The sequence below is a fragment of the Somniosus microcephalus genome, unplaced genomic scaffold, assembly GCF_052327205.1.
Source record: "Somniosus microcephalus isolate GS21.2 unplaced genomic scaffold, FLI_Smic_1.0 scaffold539, whole genome shotgun sequence".
NCBI lineage: Eukaryota > Metazoa > Chordata > Chondrichthyes > Squaliformes > Somniosidae > Somniosus > Somniosus microcephalus.
Window position 1 is genome coordinate 76,887 of NW_028225726.1, and position 25,247 is coordinate 102,133.

The 25,247-nt window shown below is 52.8% G+C and overlaps 1 protein-coding gene across 2 annotated transcripts in view; it reads right to left on the reverse strand.

The window, feature by feature from the left end:
- LOC147081524 (transmembrane protein 237-like) overlaps positions 1–25,247 on the reverse strand; it is a 90,704-nt gene that overhangs the window by 26,731 nt on the left and 38,726 nt on the right. For both annotated transcript variants that reach the window (XM_085980782.1, XM_085980783.1), the window contains exons 3-6: positions 24,310–24,323; positions 11,695–11,748; positions 9,403–9,522; positions 2,564–2,663 (exon numbers count right to left, since the gene is read on the reverse strand). In XM_085980782.1, the coding sequence (XP_085836908.1) occupies positions 2,564–2,663; positions 9,403–9,522; positions 11,695–11,748; positions 24,310–24,323 (288 nt within the window). The remainder of the gene's footprint in view (positions 1–2,563; positions 2,664–9,402; positions 9,523–11,694; positions 11,749–24,309; positions 24,324–25,247) is intronic.

The following is a 25,247-nucleotide window of genomic DNA, read 5'->3' on the forward strand; positions in this document are numbered from 1 at the left end:
GAGGTGAAGACTGCCGATTGCGGCTGTGCGAGACGGCCGGGGGGCCGGTTGCCAGGGTGACGGTTGATGCTCAGCAAGCCCCGCCCCCCGGCCGAGCCAGAGAGAGACGCCGCGTCTCAGCTCCTGCTGCGTGCGCACCCTAGCGGCGCTGGGCTGAGGCTCGGCCCTCCAGCCTTCGAGTGGGGCCGGGAGGTGCCTAGCTCGGGCGTGGGTGCGAAGGAGAAGCCGAGGCTTCGAGGCCTACCTGGAAAAACGGGGAAAGGTAGGAAAATTAATGAGATTAGATAAGTTAATTACTTTCTAAGTCATTTTTTTTTAAAACAATATGTGTTTTAAAAGCAACGTTTTTTTTTAAGACGCAGAAAGCGGGAAAAAGAAAGGAAAAGTTTGGAATCAAGATGGTGGCGACTCACCTCGGTTCAGAACGATAAGGCCCGGCCACACACGCACCGATTGGCCCGGCGGCTCACGCCAGCAACCCGGCGTACGATTGGTCGAGCTCGAGGTCACTCTGGCGCAAATGAGCGGATAATTAGATGCTAATGAGCGGAACGTTGAAGGTTTTTGGGATACCGCGGGCGCAATTTTAGCCCGGCCGAAACGTAAATACGCTTAAAACCGTCTCGGAAGCGTAAGCTTTCTTTGGAGGTAACGCGCACGTAGGTACGCCCTGTAACTTTCGAGCGCATAGCCCGACAGACGCACAGGCGATGACAGACAGAATGACAGACAGACAGATGTACCGATTTATATATATAGACTAGCTGAAGTGCCCGGCGGTGCCGAGGCTTTTTCGAGGGCATGTTGTTGTTGGAAGAGAGAGAGAGAGAGCGCGACTGGGGGGGGGGGGGGGCCGGGGGGGAGAGAGAGAGAGAGAGAGCGCGACGGGGGGGGGGGAAAGAGAGAGAGCGACTGAGGGGGGGGGGAGAGAGAGAGAGAGAGAGAGAGCGCGACTGGAGGGTAGAGAGAGAGCGACTGGGGGGTAGAGAGAGAGCGCGGGTGGGGGGAAGGGAGGGCGGGGGGGAAGGGAGGGCGGGAAGGGAGAGCGGGGGGGGAAGGGGGGAAGGGAGGGCGGGGGAAGGGAGGGCGGGAGGGCGGGGGAAGGGAGGGCGGGGGGGGAAGGGGGGGAGGGCGGGGGGAAGGGGGGGCGGGCGGAAGGGAGGGCTTGAGGCTGAGAGACAGGCACGGCCACGCCCGGTTGCCGGGGTAACCCTGCCGCGCCGCCCCGCACTGCCGAGAGCCCAGCTCTCCGAGCCCCGCTCCCCCCCCCCGGCCGAGAGCCGCGCTCTCCGAGCCCCACCCCCCCCCGGCCGAGAGCCGCGCTCTCCGAGCCCCCCCCCCCCCCCCGCCCGAGAGCCGCGCTCTCCAAGCCCTGCCCCCCCCCGGCCGAGAGCCGCGCTCTCCAAGCCCCGCCCCCCCCGGCCGAGAGCCGCGCTCTCCAAGCCCCGCCCCCTGGCCGAGAGCCGCGCTCTCCAAGCCCCGCCCCCCTGGCCGAGAGCCGCGCTCTCCAAGCCCCGCCCCCCCCCCCGGCCGAGAGCCGCGCTCTCCAAGCCCCAGCCGGCCCGCACTCCCGTTGCCGGGGTAACCCGATCCGCACTCTCGAGAGCCCCACCCCCCCCCCCCCACCCGAGCCGAGCGCGGAACAGAGTCTCACCTGCTCCTGCTGCGCGCGCACCCTGACCCACGTGGCTGACGCCGTTGCCCTGGGTAACGTGACACGGAGGGGGGGGGTGGGGGGGGGGGGTGGTGGTGAGGAGCTTAGCAGCAGCCCAGTTACCTAGCTCGGGCCTGGCTGGGCAAGAAAGGCCCAGGCTTTCAGGCCTAAGAAAAAAACGGGCAAAGGTAGGAAAAAGAATGTTCAGGTGAGATAAAATATTTACAAATGAATGATTTATTTTAAAAGAATTTAATAAATTGAATTTTATTTTGCTGGAAATGTATATTTGAAAAGAAAGACGCAGAAAGCAGGAAAAAGAATGGAAGCAAGATGGCGGCTACTCACCTCGGTTCAGAACAATAAGGCCCGCCCACACACGCACCGATTGGTCGACCGTCAGGTGACCAAAGCGTAGGATTGGTCAATCGTCCCGTCACTCGACCGTAGGAGGGCCCGGCCGCACGCGGCAGCAAGCTGCCGTACGATTGGTCGACCTCGAGGTCACTCTGTCGCTAATGAGCGGATAATGAGATGCTAATGAGCGGAACGTTGAAGGTTTTTCAGATACCGCGGGCGCGATTTTAGCCCGGCCGAAACGTAAATACGCTTAAAACCGTCTCGAAGCGTAAGCTTTCTTTGGAGGTAACGCGCGCGTAGGTACGCCCTGTAACTTTCGAGCGCATAGCCCGACAGACGCACAGGCGATGACAGACAGAATGACAGACAGACAGACAGATGTACCGATTTATATATATAGATAGATAGATAGATTGGGCAGCACAGGCACACTCTGGAACACAAAATATTTGGAGCATTTACAGTTGTGACCAGCACTGCTGCACTCAACAGAATATCAAAGGGGACCCAAAACATATAACGGGACTGTTACTGGTTATTGGCACTCACTTGGCTCTCTTCCTGGTTTTCCGGGAAACTTCATCATCTGGTCCACTGTACAAATTGCACACGTCAGAGGCATTCTGCTGGGTGATGGAGTTTTCCAAATCTATACCGAATAGTAGATTTACAATTAGACTTTGCCAGTGGCCTCATTTTATTTTCTATCACTTTAAATTGAAGCTTCTCCAGGCTTCCCAAAGGCCTAGTGGATGAAGACACTGGTTGGTGTAACACCAACATATACATCACAGGTCTCATGTTCAGAATAGACTTCAAAACTTGCACCTGGTACAGATACACAAGAACAGGAACCTGCACCTGGTACAGACACACAGGAACAGGGACCTGGTACAGACACACAGGAACAGGAATCTGCAACTGGTACACACAGGAACAGGAACCTGTATCTGGTACAGACACACAGGAACAGGAATCTGCACCTGGTACAGACACACAGGAACAGGAATCTGCACCTGGTACAGACACACAGGAACAGGAACCTGCACCTGGTACACACAGGAACAGGAACCTGGTACAGACACACAGGAACAGGAAACTGCACCTGGTACAGACACACAGGAACAGGAATCTGCAACTGGTACACACAGGAACAGGAACCTGTATCTGGTACAGACACACGGGAACAGGAACCTGCACCTGGTACAGACACACAGGAACAGGAACCTGCACCTGGTACAGACACACAGGAACAGGAACCTGCACCTGGTACAGACACACAGGAACAGGAGCTTGCATCCGGTACAGCCACACGGTAACAGGAACCTGTATCTGGTACAGACACACAGGAACAGGAACCTGTATCTGGTACAGACACACAGGAACAGGAACCTGCACTTGGGTACAGACACACAGGAACAGGAACCTGCATCTGGTACAGACACACAGGAACAGGAACCTGTATCTGGTACAGACACACAGGAACAGGAACCTGTATCTGGTACAGATACACAGGATCAGGAATCTGCATCTGGTACAGACAGACGGGAACAGGAACCTGGTATAGGCACACAGGAACACGAACCTGCATCTGGTACAGGAACACAGGAACAGGAACCTGTATCTGGTACAGACACACAGGAACAGGAAGCTGCACCTGGGTACAGACACACAGGAACAGAAACCTGCATGTGGTACAGACACACAGGAACCTGCATGTGGTACAGACACACAAGAACCTGCATCTGGTACAGGCACACAGGAACAAGAACCTGCATCTGGTACAGACACACAGGAACCTGCATCTGGTACAGACACACAGGAACAGGAACCAGCATCTGGTACAGACACACAGGAACAGGAACCTGTATCTGGTACAGACACACAGGAACAGGAACCTGCATCTGGTACAGGCACACAGGAACAGGAACCTGTATCTGGTACAGATACACAGGAACAGGAATCTGCACCTGGTACAGGCAGACGGGAACAGGAACCTGGTATAGACACACAGGAACACGAACCTGCATCTGGTACAGGAACACAGGAACAGGAACCTGTATCTGGTACAGACACACAGGAACAGGAAGCTGCACCTGGTACAGACACACGGGAACAGGAACCTGGTATAGTCACACAGGAACAGGAACCTGCATCTGGTACAGGAACACAGGACAGGAACCTGTATCTGGTACAGACACACAGGAACAGGAATCTGCATCTGGTACAGACACACAGGAACAAGAACCTGCATCTGGTACAGACACACAGGAACAGGAACCTGCATCTGGTACAGACACAGAGGAACAGGAATCTGCGCCTGGTACAGATGGGAACAGGAACCTGGTATAGACACACAGGAACACGAACCCGCATCTGCTACAGCCACACAGGAACAGGAACCTGTATCTGGTACAGACACAGAGGAACAGGAATCTGCGCCTGGTACAGATGGGAACAGGAACCTGGTATAGACACACAGGAACACGAACCCGCATCTGCTACAGCCACACAGGAACAGGAACCTGTATCTGGTACAGACCCACAAGAAGAGGAACCTGCATCTGGTACAGATACACAGGAACAGGAACCTGTATCTGGTACAGACACACAGGAACAGGAATCTGCACTTGGGTACAGACACACGGGAACAGAACCTGTATCTGGTACAGACACACAGGAACCTACATCTGGTACAGACACACAGGAACAGGAACCTGTATCTGGTACAGACACACAGGAACCTGTATCTGGTACAGACACACAGGAACAGGAACCTGCACCTGGTACAGACACACAGGAATAGGAATCTGCACCTGGTACAGACACACAGGAACCTACATCTGGTACAGACACACAGGAACAGGAACCTGTATCTGGTACAGACACACAGGAACCTGTATCTGGTACAGACACACAGGAACAGGAACCTGCACCTGGTACAGACACACAGGAATAGGAATCTGCACCTGGTACAGACACACAGGAACCTGTATCTGGTACAGACACACAGGAACAGGAACCTGCACCTGGTACAGACACACAGGAATAGGAATCTGCACCTGGTACAGACACACAGGAACCTACATCTGGTACAGACACACAGGAACAGGAACCTGTATCTGGTACAGACACACAGGAACCTGTATCTGGTACAGACACACAGGAACAGGAACCTGCACCTGGTACAGACACACAGGAATAGGAATCTGCACCTGGTACAGACACACAGGAACAGGAACCTGTATCTGGTACAGACACACAGGAACAGGAACCTGCACCTGGTACAGACACACAGGAACAGGAACCTGCACCTGGTACAGACACACAGGAATAGGAATCTGCACCTGGTACAGACACACAGGAACAGGAACCTGCATCTGGTACAGACACACAGGAACAGGAACCTGTATCTGGTACAGACACACGGGAACAGGAATCTGCACTTGGGTACAGACACACGGGAACAGAACCTGCATCTGGTACAGACACATAGGAACAGGAACCTGTAGCTGGCACAGACACACGGGAACCGGAATCTGCACTTGGGTACAGACACACGGGAACAGAACCTGCATCTGGTACAGACACATAGGAACAGGAACCTGTAGCTGGCACAGACACACGGGAACCGGAATCTGCACTTGGGTACAGACACACGGGAACAGAACCTGCATCTGGTACAGACACATAGGAACAGGAACCTGTAGCTGGCACAGACACACGGGAACCGGAATCTGCATCTGGTACAGACACACGGGAACAGGAACCTGTATCTGGTACACACAGGCACAGGAATCTGTACCTGGTACACACAGGAACAGGAATCTGCACCTGGTACACACAGGAACAGGAATCTGCACCTGGTACAGACACACAGGAACAGGAACCTGTATCTGGTACAGACACACAGGAACAGGAATCTGCACCTGGTACAGACACACGGGAACAGGAATCTGCACCTGGTACAAACGCAAGAGGAAAAGGCAGAAACACCACCAACTAGATACCTTCTTGCCATATCCTTCAACCGTACTGACCACAACTCCAACCCCACTTACCCACCTTCTCATATCCCCCAACCCCACCTTCTCATCATATCCCCCAACCCCACCTGCTCACCTTCTCGCCATATCCCACAAACCAACCTACCCACCTTCTCATTATATCCCTTAACACCACCATAGGAACATGAGTAGGCCACTGAACCCCTCGAGCCTGTTCCACCACACAATGAGATCATGGCTGATCTGCGACCTAACTCCATATACCCACCTTTGGCCAATATCCCTTAATACCTTTGATTAACAAAAATCTATCAATCTCAGATTTAAAATTAACAATTGATCTAGCATCAAATGCCGTTTGCGGAAGAGAGTTCCAAACTTCTACCACCCGTTGTGTGCAGAAGTGTTTCCTAATTTCACTCCTGAAAGGTCTGGCTCTAGTTTTCAGACTATGCCCCCCAGTCCTAGAATCCCCAACCAGCAGAAATAGTTTCTCTCTATCTACCCTATCTGTTCCCTTTAATATCCCGAAAACTTCAATCAGATCACCCCTTAACCTTCTAAATTCTAGAGAATACAACCCTAATTTGTGTAATCTCTCCTCATAACTTAACCCTTGAAGTCCAGGTATCATTCTGGTAAACCTACTCCCTCCAAGGCCAATATATCCTTCCTAAGGTCTGGTGCCCAGAACTGCTCATAGTACCTCAGGTGTGGTCTAACTAGGGCTTTGTATAGCTGCAGAATAACTTCTACCCTCTTGTATTCTAGTCTAGATATAAAGGCCAGCATCCCATTAGCTGTTTTAATTATTTTCTATATCTGTTCATGACATTTTAATGATCTATGTACCTGGATCACTTAAGTCTCTTTGGACCTCCACTGTTTTTGGTTTTCACCATGTAGAAAGTACCCTGTTCAGGTCCAAAGTGGGTGACCTCACATCTCATGACCCCATGTGTGCTGTCCACTTCACTGTCCTTCCCTTGTAGCTTATTCCACAACTATGTCCCCTTTGGATGAAAAATTTCCCCCCTTCCCTCAAGACTTCCCTTCTTGCTCATAATTTCCTAATTTTTAATCCGTGTCCCTTGGGATCTGAACTCTTTACCAACAGAGAACAATTTGCGTTGATCAGTTTTAGCAGGCACCTTTATAATCTTGAAAACCTCAATTAGGTCACTTCAAAATCTCCTCTTCACCCAAAAAGAACCTGATTTTGTCTTTAGTCATTTCTTGGGAGCCACTGCTCTAAGTGATACAGTGAAGTTGCTTTAAATGTATGTCTTTTTTGGAAGCTAAACACATGCTCTGAACTGTGCTGACTTGCGATTTGGTCAGTGGGTGTATTGTAAGGCAGGTTTGAAACTGGGTGGTGCAGCGAGATAGACAATGTCCTTTTTTAATTATTTATTCTCGAGATGTGGAAACGCTGGAAAGGCAGCATTTATTGCACATCACTAGCTGGCCCCGAGTCAACCACAATGTGTGGGACTTGAGTCACATGTAGGTCAGACTGGGCAACGGAGCCAGGTTCCTCCCTGAAGGGCATTCTCTCTGGGAGAGGTGTGTAGCAGGACTATAACATCCAGGGTGAGGAGCGGCCAGGGTGAGCCCCCGGGGGAGGAGCGGCCAGGGTGAGCCCCCGGGGGAGGAGCGGCCAGGGTGAGCCCCCGGGGGAGGAGCGGCCAGGGTGAGCCCCCGGGGGAGGAGCGGCCAGGGTGAGCCCCCGGGGGAGGAGCAGCCAGGGTGAGCCCCCGGGGGAGGAGCGGCCAGGGTGAGCCCCCGGGGGAGGAGCGGCCAGGGTGAGCCCCCGGGGGAGGAGCGGCCAGGGTGAGCCCCCGGGGGAGGAGCGGCCAGGGTGAGCCCCCGGGGGAGGAGCAGTCAGAGAGACCACTCAGGAGTGGAGTGGCCAGAGTGACCCCTCGGGAGTGGAGTGGCCAGAGTGACCCCTCGGGAGTGGAGTGGCCAGAGTGACCCCTCGGGAGTGGAGCGGGCAGACGGACTGCTCGGGAGTGGAGCGGTCCTTATTTGACCCCTTCCTTATTTTCTTAAAAGATAGTCCAGCAAGACAACATAGAGCTGGCTTTTTGATGAATCTGAAGTTAAGTCTGGGACACCGCCCCGTTAATTACTCAGTAGAGTTTCTCTCCGACTACATACAGGAGAGCTGTACTGAAACAGCAGCATCATTGACAGCAAATGAAAGAAGAATGGAACAGTGTTAGTCACATGGAACGGCTCTCCTGGCTGAACAGACCCGAGCACTTTGATGCAAGAACGAACAAATTACCTACACAAGGAAGTGTATGTGGGATAGTGCAAGTGATTAGAGTATAAAGCGACAGTGACCTTCTTGATCCATGCCTTTGTTACCTCTAGACTTGATTATTCCAATGCACTCCTGGCCGGCCGCCCACGTTCGACCCTCCGTAAACTTGAGGTCATCCAAAACTCTGCAGCCTGTGTCCTAACTCGCACCAAGTCATTCACACATCATCGCTGTGCTCGCTGACCTACATTGACACCCGGTTAAGCAGCGCCTCAATTTTAAAATTCTCATCCTTGTTTTCAAATCCCTCCATGGCCCCACAACCCTCCGAGATATCTGCGCTCCTCTAATTCTGGCCTCTTGAGCATCCCCGATTTTAATTGCTCCATCATTAGTGGCTGTGCCTTCAGCTGCCAAGACCTAAGCTCTGGAATTCCCTCCCTAAACCTCTCTTTCCTCCTTTAAGACGGTCCTTAAAACCTACCTCTTTGACCAAGCTTTTGGTCATCTGCCCTAATAGCTACTTATGTGGCTCGGTGTCAAATTTTGTTTATAACGCTCCTGTGAAGTGCCTTGGGACGTTTTACTACTTTAAAGGTGCTATGTAAATGTAAGTTGTTGTTGATGATCTGCACACTTCTGAATTTAACCTGATCTAGAGAAGTGTCAGGGTCAGCACCGACTGCTCAGGCTGTTGTCCAGCAGCATTGTGATGGATTGATCGGACACTGTTACTCAATATCTCGGTGGGCATGTCCACATTGACGAGCTCTGATTACTTGCCGTTAAACACTGGGAGTTTGTTTGTGTGGGACAGTATAAACGGCCTGTTGGAACCTGAAAAAATCTCTGCTCTTAAACGGGATGTGCTTTAAACCAGAGTGAATTTAAATAGCATGTTTAACATCAAGTTAGTGGCAAAATCTGAAAAACTGCACTTGACCGATGCCCACTTAACTGCAATATGCACTTAAGTGGGTGTCGCTGTACTAAACTGAAAGCCTGTTGTCTGGGGTCTCAACACATCAGTGATTATTTCAGCAAAAGCCAAACTCTACGCTCCAAGAACGTCGACACTGTGCCGTTTGGAGGAGCCTGACTCTACTCACCAGCTGCTGCCAGTAGCTTTTTCCTCTTCTTTTTCTTCTGAGGAGGAGCATACTGAAGATCTGGGGTAAGGGGCTCTATGCTCTCAGACTGGCGCCGTCTTGTTGAACTCACTAGCGTATCTGAGGGACAAGAGGTGAAGGACAAGGGTTAAAGATGATGCAAACACTCTATTTTCCTTCCCCATGATTCAGTCCGTAAGGGCAATGTGTACCCGAGTTGTTCAGACCAGGAAAGTCCCATGGTTCGGTTGCGGTCTGTGCTGAGTTAGCAATTTTTAGCTGCGGTGACAGTGAGGACTGAACAATTGTCCTGAGCCCCAGCCAAGGGGAAACAAATCAGCCAGGGCTCTTGCTCCTGTGAACAGGATTGGACTCGGCTCTCCATAACTGAGCATCCGTAAGCTCACTCGTGGGCAATGGGGGTGGGGGCGGGAGGTTTACTAGTTGCTTTCTTTGAGACCGCAACCCCCTCTGCAAGATTCAGCATCCTCAGAGGAGGATAATTCAAAGAAAAAATAGACCGGCTTGCAAGTAATCATCATTACAGGCAGTCTGTCTGTTCCGTGGAATATTCAGTGAAGTCCAGTCTACACTGGTTTACTGTGCTCCAGAAACATATTGAAACACCTCAGTAGCTCATACAGAACTGTTCATCTGTCGCTTGATGATCTAGAAGCCACAGTACAACAGACATCACAAACAGCTGGGACAAAATGTGTCAGGAACACCATATTTACCTCCCCGCACCACCACTCCCCCACCCCCCTTTCTCCTCATTTCTTCTGAAGCGGTGACTCTCGTCAGGGTCTAGTTCCATGAATGTCAACAGCTCTCTGATAACTTACCAACATGCATAAAGACAAGCTATTCAACTGCGGGGGTATCACCGCCATTTCCTCACCTGAGACCGGCACATGTACACTTCCTGACAATGAGTGGGCATCCTGGCTGGTATTTTCCCCTCCTGGCTTCACGGAGGCCAACTGCTGTGCCCCAAAGTCATCCCAGCAGAGATCAGCTAACTCTGCACAGACTGGGGATCAAACCTGGGACCCTCTGCTCTGTGTGGCTCTACACCACACTGGGCAGTGCATTTACCTACTGAGCTTCCAGGGAAGCTCTGTAAAAAGTTACTGTAGAACAAACACTCAGATCAAACTCATTAAAGTGAAATGTTGAGAACAAAGTGTTTACACATCAGTCAACACGTGGAACAGTTGAAGTCGGCGCCGGTTCCCTGTTGGAGTCACTGTCCGTTCCCGATTGGAGTCGCCTTCCGTTCCCGGTGGAAACTGGCACGGACTCCAGCTGGGTGCAGTTCCACAGACACTAACTTTACTGGGAGCCGGCGCTGACTCCTACAATTGTACTAGTGAAAGGCAACAGGAATTTGGACCCAACAAGAACTTGCATCGCAGGTGACGAAAGTAAAGGTCAGACCAAGGTAAGGAGTAAGGGTAACATTAAGAGTCAGGCAACAGATAAAATTATAGAACATAAGTACAAAATAACTGAAAAATAAAGCAAGAGGAACAATTAATAAAACAAATTAAATTGCCTGTACAGCAATGTGCACAGCATCCAAAACAAAACGGGATCTGGAAACAATAATTCATAGCGAGGAACCAGATGTAGTAGATATAACTGAAACATGGCTGCATAAAGAATAGGACTATCAATTAAATATTGCAGGATATAACATATTTGGAAAGGAAGAAGGGGATGTGGGGTAGCTGTACTAAGTAGAAATAACATAATGGCAGTAGAAAAAAAGGACATAGCTAACATTAAGATAGAAACAGAATCCATATGAATTGAGATAAAGGATAAGAAAGGATCGATCATGCTAATAGAGGTATTCTACAAACCACCTAATATGTAAGCAAATCTATGAAATGAGTAAAAGACACAGAATAATAATCATGGGAGATTTCAACTACCAAAATAAACTGGCAAGAAGATGTAGTGAAAGAGGAAAATGGAATGGAGTTTTTACAGCGTGTACAGGACTCCTTTCTTACCCAGTACTTAAGAAGTCCAACAAGAGAGGAATCACTGCTGGATATAGTAATGGGAAATGAACCTGAGCAGATAAGAGAAGTAAGTATAGGGGAACATCCAGGCAATAGCGTTGACAACATAATAAGGTTTAAAATAATGACTGAGAGATCGGATAAAAGCTAATTATGAAGGGATGAAGTTGAAACTGGAACAACCGGTGATACAGGTGTACCGGTGCTACACTGGTGATATGGCTACACCTGTGATACGGACGCAGCAGATGCAGCTTACCTACTCCATTGCTTGTTCTGGATTTTTTCTTTCTAATTTTGTTCATAGGTACATCTGTAATGGAGACAACAGCTGGGTTAATTTGGTTCAACGACAAGGCAGCTGGTTACTAACCACCAATAGGAACAATTCAAGGCTCCACCCATTTAAACCTGGACAATGAGCACAGCACTAGAGGGCGCAAGTACAACATTCACAAGCCTCAAGAGAAGATTCAGTATTAGAATAAAGTCCCCCTCCCAAATAGCATAGTGGAGGCTAAGACTCTGGAGTCATTCCGGAGGCAATTAGCTGCTGTGATGGGGGAATCTCAGGTTACCACGGAAGGCTGATCTGCATAATATTTGTGACGCGGAGCACAGTCCCGGAGAAGACAGCTGATTCAGGATCATTATCTGTTGAGAAGTGGGATTAAGGGGTATAGATATATTGATGACACTGCTTGACTTATTATAGGGAAAGAAACTTTGTGCCTCTAGGTTGTGTCAGCCGTGGCTCAGTGGTAGCACTCTCGCCTCCGATTCAGAAGGTTATGGTTTCAAGTCCCACTCCAGAGACTTGAGCACAAAAATCCAGGCAGACACTCCTGTGCAATACTGAGGGAGGGCTGCACTGTTGGAGGTGCCGTCTTTCGGATGAGAAGTTAAACCGAGGCCCCGTCTGCTCTCTCAGCTGGGCGTAAAAGATCCCAGGGCACTATTTCAAAGTAGAGCAGGGGAGTTATCTCTGGTGTCCTGGTCAATATTTATCCTTCAACCAACACCACTAAAACAGATTATCTGGTCATTATCACACTGCCGTTTGTGGGAGCTTGCTGTGTGCAAATTGGCTGCCGCGTTTCCTACATTATAACAGTGACTACACTCCAAAAGTACTTCGTTGGCTGTAAAGCGCTTTGGGACGTCCCGAGATTGTAAAAGGCACAATATAAATACGGGTCTTTCTTTCTTTAGGCGGCAGTGGCTGGGGTAGGGTCCATAATGGAATTATTATGCAGGAATTCTGGATGGACTGTACGTTTCTCTGCTCCTCTCCTGAAGGTGCTGACTTCTGAAATAGTTCCACGGACATTGGCAGCCCTCAGGTATATCAGCCTAGTGGCTCTTTAAACACGGATAGTCCTCAGGAGGAGGAACCCTGATGGATTTTGCTCCTCCTAAAACCCGTCCAATTGCAGCACCCTCGCTACTACTTTCATTGAGGTCAGCTAGCGCAGCACAGAACAGAGACTGAAGTTGGGACCTCTGGTCTGCATGGCTCAGTACTACGCCAAATGGTGCTTTTATTCACAGGACTGTCCGGTGTCCGGGCGGGGGAGGGGGTGCTACAATCATGGAGGATATCGTGGCCGTAACCACTGGAGACACAGTTTATAAGCGGGAGAACGTGGAAAATAATTTTTGAGAAACACGCTAGAAATGCTAACATTGCTGGTACATCCCATGTTAAGCCGTGTCAGCTGTGGCTCAGTGGTAGCACTCTCGCTTGAGTCAGAAGGTTGGGGCTTCAAGTCCCACTCCAGAGACTTGAGTACAAAAATTTAGGCTGACCCCCCAGGGAAGTACTGAGATAGTGCTACACTGTCGGAGTTGCCATCTTTCGGATGAAACGTTAAACCGAGGCCCCGAGGGCGTAAAAGATCCCATGGCATTATTTCAAGAAGAGCAGGGGTGTTATCCCCGGTTTCCTGGCCAATATTTATCCCTCAACCAACATCACTAAAAACAGGTAATCTGGTCATTGTCACATTGGTGTGGGAGCATTTCCGTGCTTCCTACATAACAATAGTGACTACACTTCAAAAGTACTTCATTGGCTGTAAAGCGCTTTGGGACGTCCTGAGGTTGTGAAAGACGCTATATAAATGTAAGTCTTTCTTTCTTCAAGATAGGAAAGTCTGGTTGCAGATGCAAAAGAATTGATTTTTTTAAATAAAAGATAAGGGCCTAGAAATTCAGTTGTTTGCACCAGCCGCTAGCGCCTTAGGAGGAGAAGAAGTGGCGTGCTAAGCGGCTAGCGCCCAGGCGCAGCGCGATCTGCGCCTCTCGCGAACTTCAGTTAAGATTTAGCGGCGGCGCAAAACCTTTGTGCGCGCTCAGCTGCGCGCGCAGATCCTGACGTCATTTCATGGTGCAACGCCCTTTGTGCGCCCCAAACCAGAAATTCAGTGGCGCCAGCCTATTGTGCGCCTGGCGCCCCTAGCGACTGGTAGAGGGGAACGGTTCCCAGTTGCTGCGGGGCGCTAATTAAAAGGGGACTCCTCCTGCAGTATAAATGGCAGCCATTTTGCACCACTCCTTCTTTGTGAGAGACAGATCTTTGGAGAGAGACAAAGGTAGAGAGCTTTCTGGCTTGGTTCAACACTCGCACAGGTACTTGTGGCTTCAGGCCACAGCTTTGCACTTGTCTTTAACTTCAGAGTCATAGCATTGATTGGAAACATATAAATGGGGGCTGCAATGGGTGGAAACGTTGGGCTTCTCCATTGCATTCAAAGGGCTCAGACGCCGTGAGAGAGTGCCAGTCATGGCCAGACGGAGAAGGGGCAACAGGCGTCGGCAAAGGAGGCCTTACCCACCCAGGGTATACCGCCAGCTGTTCTCATATCTGAACATGTCTGAGGAGCAGTGTGTTCGGAGGCTGCGATTCAGAAGGGCGGTGGTCACTGAGATCTGCAGCCACAGCTGAGGAGCAGGACATCTCTGTCGGTGGCAGTGAAGGTGACGGTGGCTCTCAACTTCTATGCCACCAGCTCCTTCCAATCCGCTACTGGGGACATTTCCAACATCTCCCAGTTTGCGGTACATTGCTGCATCCGCCAGGTGACCAATGCCCTTTTCAGAAGGAGATGTCAGTTCATCTCCTTCCCCATGACCGTTGACAAGCAGCAACAGCGTGCAATGGGCTTTGCAGCATTAGCGGGCTTCCCCATGGTGCAGGGCGCCATTGACTGCACGCATGTGGCTTTGCGGGCACCTCTAGAGAATGCCGAGGATTACCGCAACCGGAAGGGCTACCATTCGCTCAACGTGCAGTTGGTGTGTGACCACAGGCAGCTCATCCTAGCTGTCAATGCCCGCTTTCCAGGCAGCAGCCACGATGCCTTCATCCTGCGCCAGACTTCTGTGGCAGACATTTTCGAGGCCCAGCCTCACCCACGAAGATGGCTTCTCGGGGACAAAAGCTATCCTTTGTGCACCTGGCTGATGACCCCGCTCCGTGCACCCAGCACCCCTGCTGAAGAGGGATACAATGAGAGCCATCAAGCAACCAGGAACATCATTGAGCAAACAATCGGCATGCTGAAGCAACGGTTCAGCTGTCTGGATCGTTCCGGGGGAGCCCTACAGTACTCGCCTGAGCGAGTCTCCCATTTCGTTGTCATGTGCTGCATGCTGCACAACCTGGCTATCCGCAGGATTCAGCCACTGCCAGCAGACATTGGAGGACCACCAGAGGAGGAGGAGGAGGACCAGCACAGGAGGGAAGCAGAAAGTGCAAGGGCCGCCCGTCGGCGGCTTATTGCAAGTCGGTTCTAGGCCCCCTCTCAGGGAATGGCTTGTGCCAATGGCAGAAGATGAATGTAGCCACTCCACAAGCCCTCAGCCGAGCAGGGCAACCAGGACTTCCAAAAGAAAGCATGGACAGTGCGATTTAAGAATTTTTTTTACTATGATACCTCTGTGCCCTTCCCACATGACAAACTAATGGAGAGAAACCCCCCCCAAAAACACAAATACACCAGTCTCGGCCTTTACAAGTAAAACAAATATACCAGTCTCGGCCTTTAAATATGAAACACATACACCAGTCTCGGCTTTTATATATGAAACAAATACACCAGTCTCGGCTTTTATAAGTAAAACAAAACATTTGGCCACACCTTCTACTTTTTCCCCTGTGAGGGTGATCCGTTTCGCTTCCGTGACTGGCCCCTACCCGCCCTGCAGCTCCTCCTCAATGGGACCCCAGTGGCTGCAGCAAGGCTGGGGGAAGGCTGCTGAGGGTCAGATGGTGAGACGGCAGATGCCCTTGGGGGTCGGCCTGGACCAGCTCTGGGCCTGGAGGGGCCGGCTGCTGACTGCTCCAACTCTGCTTGGGCGGCAGCAGTCTGTCCAACAGCTGGTGGCAGCTGCAATGGAGGAGTGACAGTGTTGGCTGCAGGAATGCTGCCAACCTGACAGATCACAGGCACTCCCTGGTCGGCTGAGACATTGGCACGCGCATGGGCCAGCACTGCAGCATGCGCAGCAATCTGCTGAGGCACAGACTGCTGGGCTGCTGCGGCACAGCGAGTGCCCCGGCGATGCCTGGCCGATCCAGCGAGTGTGGCAGCAGTTAGTGCCCGTGTGGCCCTGGTCTGTGTCTGCATGACAGCAGCCAGTGAATGCACGGCACGCCTGAGCACTTGGCTAGAAGCCGCCTGTGAAGCAGCGAAGTCCTGCTGACTCCTAGCCTGTGTTGCCGCGATGTCCTGCAGACGCCTGGCCTGTGCTGCACTGAATTGTTGCAGACTCCTGGCCTGTGCTGCACTGAATTGTTGCAGACTCCTGGCCTGTGCTGCCCCGAATTCCTGCACACTCCTTGCCAGTGACTCTATGGAGTCAGGCATCCTTGCCACTGCAGCCATGAGCTCAGTGTGCCTGCGCTCAGCCTGGGCGCCCATTTCCGCTAGGAGCCGCACCTCCTCTGCGCTCACCGTAGCAGGACTGGAACTGTACTCACCCTCCGGGGAGAAGGCCACCGAGCTTCCCCACCCCTCCCGCGTTGCTGCAGCCCGTTGGTCCCCGGAGCTTCACTATCCTCCGACCCTTCCCCCCTGCTCCCCTCCAGGGAAGACGTGTCACCATCATGGCCATGGGCTGCCTCGGCTGAGGGTGTCCCTGATGGGCTGGCTTCCTCTTCCTCCTCCTCCATGTCTGACTCGGACACAGTGCCAGCTTGAGGGGCCGCCTCCTCACCTGGCGAGTCACCATCTGAAAGCAGGGAGGCACAAGAGTTGCTTTAGAGTGAGGACAGGGTGGCAGCGAGGGAGACATGAGTGCTGCTGTGCACTGCATTGGTTCGATAGTGGCAAAGGATGCTGGCGTGAGGCGCAAGTGGAAAGGGAGAGGTCAAAAAGGTGATGACCTTACCATTGGTGCCCAGAACAGGGTCAGCATCTCCAGTGGCGACGGGGCCACTCAGCCGGCCTGCCATGATCCGCTCCACTCGCTGCTCAAGGTCGCTCAGCTGTTTCAGGTCAGGACGGCCACCCCCGGTCTGTCGCTGCTGTCTTCTGTTATGCGCCAGCTTGGCCTGCAAGAGAAAGGACCGCCTCTAAGTACAGTGTCAAGCCCTGATCTTGCCCGCACTGCCTCCCATGGTCGAATAGCCCTGACCGTGTCTAACGTCCTGATTGCGCAAGTGCTTTTCATGACAGTCCCATAGCTGCTGGATGAAGGCTGGCCATTAGGGCTTTCAGACCAGTTTGGCCATAAAGTGAGGTGCACATGCAGGGATGAGGAGGATACTGGAAAGGGTACTCACCCTGACAATCCGAGTGAGGTCGTTGAATTTTTTCCGGCACTGGGTTGGTGTCCTGCCAACCACGCTGCTGGACGTGACCCTGTTTGCCACATCCCTCCATGCTTTCCGATATTCGGCGGGCAGCGGCCTCCTGCCACCCTCAGGGAAGAGGATATGGCGCCTGCGGTCCACTGCGCCAACCAGCAGCCTCAGGTCACCCTCGCCGAAGCGCTGCGCTCTCTCCCTGGCCTTCTCCATTCTCCTGGGCGTGGAGCTGTTCCAGAAGCAGTGTTCAGGCCTTGCCTTAGGGCTGCAGTGTGCAGGGCGTGGCAGCCAAGCAATTCCACCCTCCCCCTTTAAGTGCTGACCGGCGCCTGACTGTCTGGCCTCAATGAGCAACTCGCCGCACCCGCGCTGCGCCCGCCTTCGGTGTTTGCGCCCCGGATCGCCAGCTTAGCGCCTAATGATAGTCGCGCATCGCCTGCTTTAGCGCAGCAGCAGCCTCTTGGGGCAATGCAACTGAATATCGGCGAAGGTGGCGCTAAGTTGCGCCGGGCGCAAAAGTTAGCGAACGCCATGCTGTAGCGCCCCAAATGTGGCTATACTGAATTTCTAGGCCAAGCAGTCATTGAGCAGCTGCCTGAAATTTACAAGCAGCTAACTCGTATTTACAGCAGTGTTTTTACCTCTAATTTACCTCCGTGTTTACAGCAGACTGTGTCCTAAAAAGGGGAGGCCAGCTTAAACACAGCTTCACCTTAGCAGCAGAATAACACATTGTAGTATAATGCACCAGTCATTGTGAAACAGCAATATCATCAGCTTGTCGTGACCAATGCCTTGGGATATTCACTAATTTATAAAACTATTCCTCAATATAAAAAAAATCAAACTTATTCCTTCAATAGAGGCCTTGCTGCACAACTACTCCTCGTCTCTTGAAACCACTCTAGTGCCATCACTGACAGAAGGAACTACCTGAATTCTGGAATGCCTCCATTGGTTGCAGCCTGGGAGCCAATCCAGGGTTGCCTGACCCCCAAAATAGATGCTACTAGCCAAGTACTCCTTCCCTTGACCTCCCTTCCTCTTTCATCTTCAGTTTTCAATCCTAGACTGATTCCTGGGTTGGGGGGATTGTCCTCTGAGGAGAGATTGAGTAGACTAGGTCTATATTCCTTAGAGTTTAGAAGAATGAGAGGTGATTTTATTGAAACGTATAAAATTATTAAGGGGCTTGACAGGGTAGATGCTGGAAGGATGTTTCCCCTGGCTGAGGAGTCTAGAACTAGGGGTCGCAGTCTCAGAATAAAGCGTCGGCCATTTAGGACCGATAGGAGGAGAAATTTCTTCACTCAGAGGGTTGTGAATCTTTGGAATTCTCTACCCCAGAGGGCTGTGGAGGCTCAGTCGTTGAGTATATTCAAGACAGAGATCAATAGGTTTTTGGACACAAAGGGAATCAAGGGATATGGAGATACGGTGGGAAAGTGGATCTTATTGAATGGCGGAGCAGGCTTGACGGGCCAAATGGCCTACTCCTGCTCCTATTTGTTATGTTCTTATGTAATTTCAAAAGACTAGATGTGACTTTGATATTCAATTGTAAAGGAAACTGGGGAGCTCATTATTCTTCCCTTGACGTTCGTGCAAAGTTGCTGGCCTGGAGCTTCTGCTCGATTGCGCTGGTTTTCTTGGCGCAATTCGCCAGATAGTTACGTAACCGGCGCAAAAGATTGCGGAAGTTTAAGCGCAAATTGCGTCCAGCGCAACTCGAGTTTCCATGATCGTTTGCGCTAATTTTAAAAACATCGTGCTAGAAGCCACAAAACTGGCCATGCCCCCCAGGGTGAATTAATCACCACGGGGAGTTTCCGTTAATTGTGCTCGTTTGCAGGCCTTCAAGAAGGCTCCAAAAATTAAGCCGAATCTTTTGGGCGCAAGGACACTAATAGGTACGTTTTGAAAGGTTTCGAATGATTTTTTTTTTAATTTATTAAGGAACTGACTACTGTACCCCAATCTAAGTAGAAAACAGTTCTGTATATTTTTTTAAGAGTCATTTTCAGTCATTTAAAATCGGGTTACTCACAGATGGTGGATTGATACTGATTTTAAATGCTTATTTTTTATGTTAAACCCATTTTCAGTTATATTAATCAAACTTCACCAAGTTACCACTCTTAAACATATCAAGGAATATTTTTAAAGCAATTTTTTTTTAATTACACTTTAAAACTCTGCCCAATTGCACTGGTTCGTGGCAGATTGTTAGGTGATATGCAAATGAGTTTGAGCGAAAACGCGGGGGGGAAAAAATGTTCAAAATGGGTGCAATTTGCGCCGAAATAGCTGATTGTGTCCAAAGCAGAAACTCTACCCCACTATTTTTTTGTGGCCAATTTGCTGCCCCCTTCTCCTGAGGAGACCTCTTGCTGGGGTACAGGTACACAGACATCAGCCGATTTCTGGTAGCTTGTCCGTGTAGTCATTCTTCACATGTAAGCCGAGACAGTGAGTGTCAGCAAGACATTCAACTGTGGCGACACGCCACCACTGGACATAATCTGCTCACGGCGGCACGGACAGTTTAAGTAGACGCCCCCAGCCGGGGGCCCTCTACTCCAGCAACTTGTTTCCCGCAGGGACAGGCTGCCGGGAGCACTTCCTGTCTGGGGAGTATTTAAGTGGTTGCGCGGTCTTTTCCAGTTCCTCTTTGCCATGAGGTTGATTAAAGCAGTTGTGTTTAACTAACTCTGGTCTCGACTCCCACGTTTCCCGCGGTGTCTCAACACTGGTGGCCCCGACGCTCAGGACGAATCCTAAGCTAGCATGGCGGATACAAACGCAGTCACGGTTAAACTACCAGACTTTTGGGAGAACCTGGCCGAAGCCTGGTTTGTTCAAGCCGAGTCCAGATTCCGGCTGAAACACATTACAGTCGACGCCACGAAGTACGAACCTCGTCGCCTCTCTCACCTACGCCACAGTCCCCAAGGTTTGGGCAGCGCTGCAGGAGCCACCAGCGGAAGGCAAATACGAACAGCTGAAGGCTGCGCTCCTTAAAAAATTTCAAACGTCCTCTTACCAGCGCAACTGCCAACTCCTCGACCTCCCCGGCCTTGGTGATGCTTCACCGTCAGATCTGCTCTCCCACATCCTGTCCCTCTCAGACGACAAAAACACCGGCGCCCTCTTTCGCACGCTTTTCATTCGGCAGCTCCCCGCCAGCATCCGCCCGCTCATTGTGGAATCTGGCTCTACGGACCTGAATGAGATAGCCGAAAAGGCCGACTGGCTGCTCTCTGCGCAGTCCGCCCGCGACGTCGCGCCCGACCTCACGGCAACGACCACGCAGTCTTCCCGGCCCACTAGGCCCGACCGCCCTGCCACTCCGGGTCACTGCTACTACCACACCCGTTTTGGCACTAGGGCCTAACGCTGCACGCCACCGTGCACTTTCAAACCCCCCCCCCCCGCACCGGCCCCCACGATGGCCGCGGGGCAAAAGGGGCCACTACTGTACGTCACCGACGACAGCACCAACCGCCGATTTCTGTGCGACACAGGGGCCCAGCACAGCATCACCCCCGCCCTCGAAATCCAACGCGGCGCACGGGGTATCACGCTGGCCGCAGCCAATGGCTCTGACATCCGCACATATGGCACCCGCATGGTCACGCTCGACCTCGCAGGCCGCCGCCACCGCTGGGAGTTCCTCACAGCCAGGGTCCTCGGCCCACTCATCGGCGCCGACTTCCTACGCGCCCACGGCCTCCTTGTCGACATTCCGAGGCACCGCCTCGTCGACATCAACACTATGGCCCCCATCCCTGGCGCATTTACCCTGGCCCGTTCGGCCGGCCTGACGACCTACTGCCTCGCCAGAGCCACGGACGACTACTCGGCCCTTCTAGCCGAGTTTCCCGCCCTCACTAACCCGACCTTTTCGGCCAAAGCCGCCAAACACGGTGTGGAGCAGTATATCCCCACCACCGGCCCCCCGGTTTCTGCCCACGCCCGCAGACTCAACCCGGCCAAGCTGGAAATCGCGCGGGTCGAGTTCACCACCATGGAACAACTCGGCATCATCCGCCGCTCCAGCAGCCCTTGGGCCTCGCCCCTCCACATCGCCCCCAAGCCCGGCGGAGGCTGGCGCCCTTGCGGGGACTACCGCCGCCTCAACGACGCCACCACCCCCGACCGATACCCGGTGCCGCACATCCAGGACTTCTCGGCCCGACTGGCCGGACGAACCGTCTTTTCCAAGGTCGACCTGGTGCGCGGTTACCACCAAGCCCCCGTATACCCCGCGGACATTCCCAAAACGGCCGTCATCACCCCATTCGCCCTGTTCGAGTTCCTGAGGATGCCCTTCGGCCTCAAGAATGCAGCCCAAGCTTTCCAGCGCCTTATGGACTCAGTCCTCCGGGACCTGAACTTCCTATTCGTCTATCTAGACGACATTCTCGTTGCCAGCTCCTCCCAACAGGAACACCTCGAACACATTCGCATCCTGTTCGGGCGCCTAGCCCAACACGGGCTCATCCTCAGCCCGGCAAAGTGCCAATTCGGCCTAACCGAGATCGATTTTCTCGGTCACCACATCACCCCTGCTGGGGCCGTCCCCCTGCCCAACAAGGTGCAGGCCGTCCAGCAATTCCCCGCCCCAACACCATTAAGGGCCTCCAGGAGTTCCTCGGGATGGTGAACTTCTACAACAGGTTCATCCCCAGCGCGGCAGCCCTCATGAAGCCCCTATACGACTCCCTCCGAGGTAAATCCGGCAAGATGGCTGTAGCCTGCACCACTGACACGTCAGCCGCCTTCGACGCCACCAAAAATGCGCTCGCCGACGCCACCCTGCTCGCGCACCCGAGGGCCGATGCCCGGGTCGCGCTCACCACCGACGCCTCCGACCACGCGGTCGGAGCCGTGTTCGAGCAGTGGGTCAATGGCGCGTGGCAGCCACTTGCCTTCTACAGCCGCCAACTGCGCCCCCCGGAGGTCAAATACTCTACTTTCGACCGCGAGCTTCTCGCGCTCCACCTGTCGGTCCGCCATTTCAGGTTCCTCCTGGAGAGCCACCCCTTCACCGCGTACGTGGACCACAAGCCGCTCACATACGCGATGGCCAAGCACACCGAACCCTGGTCCGCTAGGCAGCAACGCCAGCTCGCGGCCGTGTCCGAGTTTACTACGGACATCCAGCACGTCCCCGGTAGAGACAACGTTGTCGCCGACTGCCTTTCCCGTCCCGCCATCTGCGCGAATCACCTCGCGGTCGACTACGCGCAACTAGCAGCGGCCCAGCTCACGGACCCAGACCTCCTCTCGGCGGCTACCAGCCTGCCAGGGCTACGCCTAGCCAAGGTCGCGCACGGGCCCGAAGCCACGGCAGTCACTTGCGACGTCTCACTCGGCCAACCCAGGCCGGTCGTCCCTGCAACCTGGCGCCGCCGCATCTTCGACGCGCTGCACGCGCTCTCCCATCCGGGTGCCCGCGCATCCGTCAAACTCCTCTCCCAGCGTTTCGTCTGGCGCGGCCTCAGCAAAGATGTTCGGACTTGGGCCACCTCCTGCCTCGCCTGCCAATGGGCTAAGGTACAGCTACACACAAAAGCACCCCTGGGAGACTTCGAGGTACCCAGCCGCCGCTTCGACCACGTACACGTTGACAACGTCGGTCCTCTGCCGCCATCGCAAGGCCAAACTTATCTCCTCACGATGGTCAACCGCTACACACGCTGGCCTGAGGCAGTGCCACTGCCCTCCACCACCACAGCCGACATCGCCAGGACGTTCGTTAACACCTGGGTCGCAAGGTTCGGCGTACCAGCCAACATAACCTCCGACAGAGGCGCCCAGTTCACCTCCGAACTCTGGACGGCCACAGCACGCAACCTCGGGGTGACGCTCCACCGAACCACGACGTACCACCCGCAGGCCAATGGGCTGTGTGAACGCTTCCACAGGTCACTCAAGGCCTCACTCCGCGCCGGCCTGCAGGACAGTACCTGGACTGACCGCCTACCGTGGGTGCTACTAGGCCTACGCACCGCGGTCAAGGAAGACCTCCAGTCCTCGGCAGCGGAGTTAGTCTACAGACAACCGCTGCGCGTCCCAGGCGAATTCCTTCCGGAGGCTACCACGCTTTGGTTGGCCGAACAGCAGCGGCTCAACTCTCTCTCTTCCGCTCAACAGTTCGCCCCACTTCCGGTCAACCGACACGGCGAACTCGCACCTCACGTCCCGCCAAACTTACAGCAGGCACGCTTCGTCTTCGTGCGACACGGCGCGCACCGCGGACCCCTGCGACCCCCGTACGACGGACCTACGAGGTACTACAAACCGGGGACAAGGTCTTCAAGCTGCGACTCGGCGACAGGGTCGACACAGTCTCCATCGACCGGCTCAAACCAGCACACACAGAACCAGGGGAACAGGTCCCCGTGGCCCAACCTCCAACTAGAGGCCGTCCCGCCAGCAAGCCAGCACAGCCGGCGGCGAACCGCCCGGCCCCACCAACTAGACCGGCGACCACTCAGAGCCGCTCCGGCAGAACCATTAGACCACCGTCACGACTCGTCCACTCCTCCTAAGCGGGTTCTGGGGGGAGCTCTGTGGCGACACGCCACCACTGGACATTATCCGCTCACGGCGGCACGGACAGTTTAAGCAGACGCCCCCAGCCGGGGGCCCTCTACTCCAGCAACTTGTTTCCCGCAGGGACAGGCTGCCGGGAGCACTTCCTGTCTGGGGAGTATTTAAGTGGTTGCGCGGTCTTTTCCAGTTCCTCTTTGCCATGAGGTTGATTAAAGCAGTTGTGTTTAACTAACTCTGGTCTCGACTCCCACGTTTGCCGCGGTATCGCAACACAACCGTGATATTCAAACCAATTCTATTCATAGATGGTGTGCACACATGTGCAACCTTCTGCAGTCGCTCCAGACAATGAATTCCCTCCCTCTGTTAGGGGTCCTGACGCTAACTGAGGTAATTTGTTCACCAGTAAGTAAATAACTAATTCACTCAACAAGAACTGACTGAAATAACATCAGCAGTTACAGATATCACTGGGACGGATTCGTTGAAACAAAGGCCTACCTTTAGTTTTGGTGCTTCATTCCAATCAGCCCATAAAAGGAAAACAAACAAGGTAAACATATATAGATATATACACACACACTGTAAAAAATTGCCGAACAAAGAACCAACAAGCCCACTGCTTTATCACAGGTCAACCCTGCCAACCCGCTTTCTCACCATATCCCTCAACCCCACCTACCCAGCCCTTCACTATATCTCTCCGCTCACCTACTCAGCATATACCTCAACCCCATCTACCCACCTTCTCGTCATATCCCCAACCCCATCTAGCCACTTTGTCACAATATCCCTCAACCCCATCTACCCACCTTCTCGTCATATCCCCAACCCCATCTAGCCACTTTGTCACAATATCCCTCAACCCCATCTACCCACTTTCTCGTCATATCCCCAACCCCATCTAGCCACTTTGCCACAATATCCCTCAACCCCACCTAGTCTCCATATCCCACAATCCCTTCTCCCTCCAGGCACTCATCTAATTGCCCCTTGACCAATTTTCCCGCTAAGCTGCGCAGTCGCACTGATGTCTGCTGATCCCGCGCAGCCCGTTAAAGGGGCCGCACACCCAATAAAAAAATTAGGGGGAACATTGCCCTTGACCCCTTTCATACTGTTCGGTTCCATGTCCTACCCTAGTAACATATTCCACTACTGGATCACTCACTTCCCTTCTTACTAACTTCTTCATTTATTAATCCGTCCTCTGGGATTTGAATCGTTCACCACAGGGAACAATTCCCCTCCATTAACTTTCTCAATTTCCTTCAAGATCTTGAACATTTCAACCAGATCATCTCAAAATTTTCTCTTTTGAAAAGATAACAAACTCAACTTCCTTAACCATTCTTCATAATGAAAATTCCTGGTATCTGAAATCCTTTTTGTTTACCCCCTTTGAAGGGCAAAATCCTCTTCCGGTGACTGGGTACCAG